This window comes from Glycine max, chromosome 18 (genome assembly GCF_000004515.6).
Source record: "Glycine max cultivar Williams 82 chromosome 18, Glycine_max_v4.0, whole genome shotgun sequence".
NCBI lineage: Eukaryota > Viridiplantae > Streptophyta > Magnoliopsida > Fabales > Fabaceae > Glycine > Glycine max.
The window spans coordinates 11231345-11240136 of NC_038254.2; the positions used below are offsets into that span (position 1 = coordinate 11231345).

General features: G+C 28.3%; 1 protein-coding gene across 4 annotated transcripts; it reads left to right on the forward strand.

Moving 5' to 3' along the window:
• Positions 1-6179: 6179 nt before the first annotated feature.
• LOC100803955 (cysteine proteinase inhibitor) lies at positions 6180-8464 on the forward strand. Of its 4 annotated transcripts, none has more exons than XM_006602166.4 (3): positions 6180-6444; positions 7237-7439; positions 8316-8464. In XM_006602166.4, exons 1-3 carry the CDS (start codon positions 6343-6345, stop codon positions 8362-8364), a joined length of 354 nt encoding a protein of 117 aa, XP_006602229.1. In that variant the 5' UTR covers positions 6180-6342; the 3' UTR covers positions 8365-8464. The 4 variants fall into 4 exon arrangements, with proteins under 4 accessions (XP_006602229.1, XP_006602228.1, XP_003551904.1 ...); XM_006602165.4 differs by having other exon boundaries at positions 7237-7435; positions 8303-8464; XM_003551856.5 differs by having other exon boundaries at positions 6204-6444; positions 7237-7435.
• The last annotated feature ends 328 nt before the right edge of the window (positions 8465-8792 follow it).

Below are 8792 nucleotides of genomic sequence, written 5' to 3' on the forward strand. Positions count from 1 at the left end.
AAAAGATTACTCGTCTCCATATTTTCATTTTTGGCAAAGTATTGCTCAATTTTCTCAAGGAATTTCTTTGCACTTTGACCCTAAAAAATAGAGTCCTGAAACGCCTCTGGAATAAAGCACTTCATGATCATAAGGCACATTTGGTTGGACCGATCCCACTTCTCAATTTTTACCTCATTAGAGGTTTCCGGAGTAGAAATTGGTCGTTCTATCCTCAGTGCTAAGTCCAAATCCATACAGCCAAGAACAATTTCTATGGCTTCCTTCTAGACCTTAAAATTTGTCCCATTTAGCATTGGGATAAAATTCACTTGGACAGTAACATTTGCAGCACTGGTAATATTAACTAGAGAGAACAAAAAACTAATAACATGTTCACAAATAATCAACCAAGTCATATAAAGTATATATAACAAGACATGCAAATATTTCCCATAACAGATCCATCACAAGATACCCAGCACAACATATTATATAGTCTTTGGATAGATAAATTAATTTGTAATTGGTAATCTCAACGCAATGATCAAATATTGACAATTAGTTTCGTCAAATAATAGCCTTTTTTGGGAGTGACTATTATTCACATAAAAAAAACTTTATAATTGTCACATATTTATCATCGCAGGTATGTTATTATTTGGCCAAATTATGTCTTCCTTTGGGCCGAGCACAATTCGCATAAATAATTTCATACTAACATCCATGCAATTTAATTAAATCAATTTACACAATAGAGGTTACTTTTTCAACATAATGGTTCAATCAATTTAATTAAAATTACCGGACACGCAAATAAATGGAAAGGATCCGCAATGGTTAAATTTGCACCCAATTATGATAGGAGTAAATATTTGAAAACAACATCATGGTAAACTAATTACGCATCCAAAACGAACATACCATGGTACTATCACAAATTTATGTTGGATCAAGTGGCCTTGGAATAATTAAAAAGGGGGGGTTGAATGAATTATTAATGTGCCTTGACTAATTAAAAATTTATCCTTCTTAATGTTACTAGATTTAATTAGGCTTTTACTACAAAGTTAAGAAAAGAAAAAGAAACTTAACCAAAAGTAAAAGCGATAATTAAAGTGCACAATGGAAATTAAAGAGTGTAGGGAAGAAGAAGACAAACACAAGAGTTTTATACTAGTTCGGCAACAACCTGTGCCTACATCCAGTCCCCAAGCGACCTGCGGTCCTTGAGATTTCTTTTCAACCTTGTAAAAGCCTTTACAAGCAAAGATCCACAAGGGATGTACCTTCCCTTATTCTCTTTGAACAACCAAGTGGATGTACCCTCCACTTGAACTGATCCACAAGAGATGTACCCTCTCTTGTTCTCAGTTACAACAACCCAAGTAGATGTACCCTCTACTTGTACCACAAAGGATGTACCCTCCAATGTGTTAAGACAAAGTTCTCAGGCGGTTTGTCCTTTGAAACTTTGTGAAGGGGAAACAAAAGATATCTCAGGCGGTTAGTCCTTTGATATCTTTTATTTAAGGGAAAGGGAAGAATCAAAAGAATTCTCAGACTGTGTCGTTTTGAATTCTTGGAAAAGGGAGAAGGGAGACACAAAAGAATTCAGGCGGTTAGTCCTTCGTTCTTTTGGAAAAGGGAGAAGAGAGACACAAAAAGAATTCAGGCGGTTAGTCCTTAGCGAATTCTTTTTGGCAAAGGGAGAAGAGAGACACAAAAGAATTCAGGCGGTTAGTCCTTTGTTCTTTTGGAAAAGGAAGAAGAGAGACACAAAAGAATTCAGGCGGTTAGTCCTTGTCGAATTCTTTTTGGCAAAGGAAGAAGAGAGACACAAAAAGAATTCAGGCGGTTAGTCCTTGTCGAATTATTTTTGGCAAAGGGAGAAGAGAATGAAAAGATATAGCACACTTTTGTTTTCTGTGAAAGAACAAGGTTTGGAAACCAGAAAACTTAGAAAGCTTTTGGCAAAGGAAGAAGAAGAAGAAGAAGTTCAAAGAGATGTTGAAAAGTTATGAAAAAGTTATATCAAGTACTTAAAATGCAAGTCAAGGTCTTGCTTTTATAAACTCTTCATGTCTGGTCAAGAAAACCATTGGAAGAGTTATAACCTTGAGAAAAACCTGCAAAACCATTGGAAGAGTTACATCTCTTGATTTTTATTCAAAACTTGTCACTGGTAATCGATTACACAAAGCATTTTATGAAAAGATGTGACTCTTCACAATTGAATTTGAATTTCAATGTTCAGATACACTAGTAATCGATTACACCATTTAAAAAACAATTGGAACGTTGCAAATTCAGTTAAAAGCTTTTAAAATCAAATTTTGCCACTGTTAATCGATTACAAGAAACTGGTAATCGATTACCAGAGAGTAAAAACTCTGGTAACTTAGAAAATTTTGAGAAAAACTCTTTTGAAACAAAACTGTGCTATGTTTGTTTTTTGAAAAATCTTTTCAATACTTCCCTTGTGAAGTCTTCTTGATTTCTTCTCTTGAATCTTGAATTAATCTTATTTTGAATCTTGAAATCAAACTTCTCTTGATTCTTGAATCTTCTTGATTTCCTCTCATGAAACTTGAAATTTATCTTGATCTTGAACTTGTTGACTGAATCTTGAAATCATTCTTTGGGCTTTTTGTCATCATCTTTGTCATCATCAAAACTACTTGAATCAACTTGATTCATCATCATGAAGCTTGCTTCTACAATTTATACTAACCACAAGAATATCATAAACTATCAGCCTATCACCGATTCATGAAGGAAAAACAGTTGGCAAGAAAAAATAATGAATTATTCATATAAGACAAAAAATCATTGCCTTATTATTGATTCATATAAACAAAATATATATATATATATATATATATGTGTGTGTGTGTGTGTGTGTGTGTGTGTGTGTGTGTGTGTGTGTGTGTGTGTGTGTGTGTGTGTGTGTGTGTGTGTGTGTGAAATTATGCCACGTACAAAACATCATGATAATGGCATACATATAGATTCACAAATCGCACACAATGACCTTATATAAAAATATAAGTCTCTGTGGCTTTGTATTCGACGTAAAGAGTTTTCGTAAACCTTATATGTATAAAACAAAAAAAAACTTTCTTGCTCACGAAATATATATTTTTCAAGAAAACCAATGTCGAATACGTAAAACCTTTATCCCAAATAGAATAATATGTAAGCACACACGACACAAACAAAAAATTACGTACAAACCCATAAATCAAATGCAGAGGCCTTTTATTCATTTGAAAAATAAAAAAACTTTACGACCATAACACATAAATTTAAGGGTTTTACAATTTTATTGATCGAAATAGTTTCTCCCCAAAAAAAATTAGGGTTCATATAACTAAAACGATCCAAATATAATACATATCAAACAACTTTAAATCCCAATAATCTAACAATAATGGTGGCTCTTATACCACTTGTTGGAATTTTAATAAACCTTATGAAATACCAAATGAGCATCAAATCACATTACGTCAGATTATCAAGAGGTTTTAAGGAATACCTTGATCCATAGAGCTTGATCAACACGCAGCAAAATCTTACAGCAGTCACTGACAATTGGTTTAATGACCTTCCTCAACCAAATCACCTTCTTCCTTATGAGACCTTCATTTCCTCTTTAGATCGGGAGATGAGAAACTGTTTCTTGATTTGGTGTATCGGGGACCATAACCATACCTTAGGTTTTAACCTATTAGGGTTTCCATTATCCCCTAATGGGCCAAACTAGTTTTCGCTCATTAACCTCATATCAATTTTTTGTTGGCAGTCTAATGGACTCATTGAATTAGATTACTTTATATTGAACTCATTTAAATGTAAATAACTAATATAAATGCTATAATATAATATGTAGTTCATATTAATTAATTGGGAAATATAAAATTCCTAACAGACAACACCACTTTGTAGAAGAGTTGCTTCATTAGTAACATAACATTAGAGAATTAGGGTAACGTCATTCCCTTTCATCAAACTTGGAAAAAGCTAATGTGCCACCTTTTAATTGGTGGGACAAGGTTGGTGACAGAGAACTTGGGACAGAGGATTTTCATTCCTTACCTTGAATTTGATTTTTATGAATAAAAAAATATTAATTTATAATTTATTTAATTAACTTAAAAGTTTATTAGACTAAAATAAAATTGTTTTGTAAAGTAATTTATTTCACAAGCATGTAACATTTGTATTAGAGCTTAAGTATAAAGGTAAAGTTTCACATTGAGTAGAACTGAACAAGTTGAGACATATAAATGAGGAAGATCCACAAACTTGATACCTTAAGATTTTAGGTTAAAGATATGGTCTCAAGTTCAATTGTGATGTGCTCATGGTCCATTTAAGTTGTGAAGATCTCTATGGTGTTCTACCCCTTGGATTCTTATAATTTGTATCAGTAATTTTTTATAATATTTTGAATTTTTAATATATTATTTATTATTCAATTTAAATTTTAATAAATGTATGTTAGAAGATATGTGAATAAAAAAATTTATATACATGCATGCTCCAAAAATTTATTATTATTGGAGTTATGTCCTAACCTCCTTTTCTTTCTTTCAAAATGTACATCACATGTAACTTTTAAACACATTTCTAATTTTGTTAGTTTTTTTTTCTTTTTTCTATTTAATTTTTCTTTAATCAGATTGATATTTTTAATTACTACAAAATTTTCAAATTAGTTTTTAAAACTATTATACTTGTTTCAGTTCACATATTTTCTTGTGTACTTTTAATTTAATTTATTTTCCATTTTAGAACAAATATTTTTTTTTGCACGCTAAACAATTATTGTGCAAACTTAACTTTCATGGCAAAGCTCCCTTTTAAACATCTTGCTTCATCTTAATAATTGCAAATGTAAAAATTAGAAAATAATATCAACATTCAAACTTAAAATTTTATATATTTAATTAGAAAAAAAGATGTTGCAAAAGTAAGTTAGTAAAAAAGTACTAGAAGCTTACTTTACAAAAATAATTAATATTGATATGTCAAAATAATTACCATGTTTGTCAAGACATATACTTTTTTTTATTAGAAACATACCAAATGATATGATTAATTAGAAAAGTGAAAATATATCATAAATAATTCAAGTCCCACATCGGCTAAAAGTAATCCCACATTAGAATATATAAGTGAGGGACAACCCTCACTCCTTGAGCTAACTTTTGAGGTTGAACTAAGCCTCTCATATTATACACTCTAAGATATACAAAATTCTCATCCACTCACATATATATATACAATATATAAATATAAATATTATTTAATAATATATATATTAAATATATATTTTTCAATCAATCAATTAATATATATATATATATATATATATATATATATAATATCAATTAATTTAAAATTTAGTGGAATGACTAAATCAATTTAATAGAATAAATATAAAATCTATAATTAAATTATTTAGAGGAAATAAATATAAGATTATCACATGACATCACTTTCATAAAATCAAATCTTCTTTAATATATATATATATATATATATATATATATATATATATATATATATATGATTTCTTTACAATATAAAACAATCAAAATTGAAATAGAAATCTATTTATATCATCTCGTTTTATACAATGAAAATATCTATAAAAAAATAATAGCATTAAAAAATATTATTCTATTTTTAATGTGATACAATATTTAAATTAATTTAAAATATGAATAGACTTTTATATATATATATATATATATATATATATATATATATATATATATATATATATAATTACCGAATTTCTAGTTATGATCAAAACATTATATTATATGTTAGTATTTATTTACACGAAATCAAAGAAGAAATGGCAATTATACACAAAGCCAGTATATTAAACATTTAATGGAAAACTGTATTTCTCTTAATATATTTTTCTAAAAAAACAAATGAAATAAACATCTAGAGTTTTTTTTTTTCTTTGCAGATTAAAATAAATTTAGGTTATGAAAATCATAAGGAACTATTTATCTTTTCTAAATGGATTATTATTATCTAGCATAAAATAATTGACAAGATGAGAACACTTAGATAATAGAATTCTTCTTGCATTAATTGGTCAGTCTACAATACAAAATCACCTATCAGAGCAGATGATGGTTTGCAATATAAAACCAACAAATTACAAAACTTAAGCCGCACACAAGTTTGCTACGCGCAATTTGACCAAGATATATACAATTTTATAGATTAGTCTAAAGTCTAAAGGGAGCCTTGATCTCTCTCTCTCTCTATATATTACTAAAAACATCGATCACTATCTCGTAACATATATTCAAGAAAGAGACTGAGAGGAAGAGAATGGCAATGATAGGAGGCATTAGCCAAGTGGAGGGAAGCCAAAACAGTGCTACCATCGATAGGCTCGCTCATTTTGCTGTTGATGAGCATAATAAGAAAGAGGTACACGTAGTAACGTAGATTTTCCTTTTTCCCTTTGCTAGCTTTGCATGTATATATGCAGTTGTTAATTTGTTATATATGATTAAAAAATAGCCATAAGTGTTTTTAAGAAATTCCTAACGTGAACAAAATAGTTTTCCTTTGCTAGCTTTTGCCTTTTGGATCAATCATGTTTCTTTGAATTGAAAAAAATGACGTTATATTTTTATTTTGTTTTCTGTTTTAAGAAAAATGTATATATGAAAAATGATAATAAATAGTTGTTTTATAAAAAAAAATTAAAACATGAAACAGAATGAAAGTAATTAAGGTAACATTTTTATAATTAAAATTAAAAAAAGTAAATATTTTATCAAATTAAACGATATACCAATGGTATATAAATTTTTCATCTAATATAGAATATTTACACTTCATTTTAGAAAATTAATTTTGATGAAAAATAAATTCAAAATAAATCAATTATTAGATAAGATTTTTGAGAAAAATTTCCTTAAACATGTAGTTGATTTGATATTTCTTTTCAAAATTTAAAAATATAAATATTTAAAAATAAATACCTTTCTTTTTATTTGTTTCTTACTTTTAAATGTAGTTTTTATTATTATTTTCACCATTTTGTATATAATTTTTAAAAAATAATAAAATAAAAAGAACATAAGATTTTTAATTTAAAAATAAAAAACAAGAACATTTTTATCCAAATCAAACAGAATTTCGTTTAAATAGATACAATTCTTTTTCTCCTGGTCATTTATTTGATTATTTATCTTTTCATAAAAAATGTTGTAGAATGCAGTTCTGGAATTTGTGAAGGTGGTAAATGTGAAACAGCAAGTGGTTTCTGGAATGCTGTACTATATCACTCTAGAGGCCAAGGATGGAGAGAAGAATAAAGTTTATGAGACCAAGGTTTGGGTGAAGCCATGGTTGGACTTCAAGGAGATACAGGAATTCAAGCTCATCGGTGATGCCCCTTATGCTGCACCCAGTGAGTATGACTGCATCCTAACTCCTAAGGTGTTAGCATTATCAATGCACAAAATTAATTAGCCACGCAATTGCAAGCTAGCATAACCAAGTCTAAGATAATTTCTTTTTTTAACTGCTAGCTATCATTATGAATGCAAATATTGTTCTACTCTTTGATCGTAATTAAGTCTTTCAATGAACAAAATTCTATACTTCAATCTTTAAATTTAATGCCAACATGATAAGAACTTTTTTAAAATGGTGTATTATTTGGAGATTTAAATTTACCATAGTTACACCCAATAAATATAACTCGGTTAATAATGTGTACACCTTGACCGAGTTTGTAAGAAAAGATTCCTATTCGATTTTTGCAGAATATATCATTGGAAAAGGATGATAAACTCTAAGTGTTATTTAGTTCCGAATCGAAATTTAGTCCTATAACCATGGAAATACCTCAAGATTTTAGCGAAATGGCAAAAATTTTAATTATGCTGAATAAAAATAATTAGCGTATAATTACAGTCTTGTAGAGAAATGTAATCGATAGAACGTGTGTAGTTTTTTTTATCTCTATTTAATGGTTTAAATTCAGTCATGTCATGCCTAATATGTAATTGAGAATTTGGAATAGACATGACTCAATTTGAGCCGTAAGTTAACTAAAAGTTAGACTGTACACAGATTCATTTTATTGCATTGTACCTTTACAACTGCATTGTTCTAATTAAATCATTATTTGGATAATTATTTTTTTATTTGTGAGAATCAAAATATAGATATAAAAATATTTATAATAATTTGTATTTTATTTAATCAACACGTACCCTAACCGCTGAATAATTATGTATGTTGACAAATATGTTAATTTATGGTTTACTAGTTCTTGTTCACAGGCTAACTACTAAAGACAACAGAGAAGCATATTTACCGGTGATCTTTTGATTCGTGTTGTAAAGGTGTATAATATCAGTTCGTGCTGAATGTTTGGGAAGATGTAATTCATGTGTAAAATGAAGCTCAATAATGCAGTCAATATTTGTCGTCATGTATATCAATTTTTTTCTTATATTTTTTTTGCACGAAATTTTAGATTTAAAGTTATTATGTGTTCATTATGTTTCACAATTATTTTGTTTTGATGTGTTAAGTTCAAAGTTTCATTTTAATCTTTTATATTTTTGAAATGTATCATTTTGATTTTTTTTAATTTTATGTTACAAATGTTAGTATTCTATTAACTTTTAAATTTTAAAATGGTTTAATGTTACTTTTAGTTCATTATGTTTCGTATTTATTTCGCTTTGGTACATTATGTTTTAAACGTTTTATTTTTGTTCTTTATGTTTTCAAAATATATCGCTTAGGTCTTT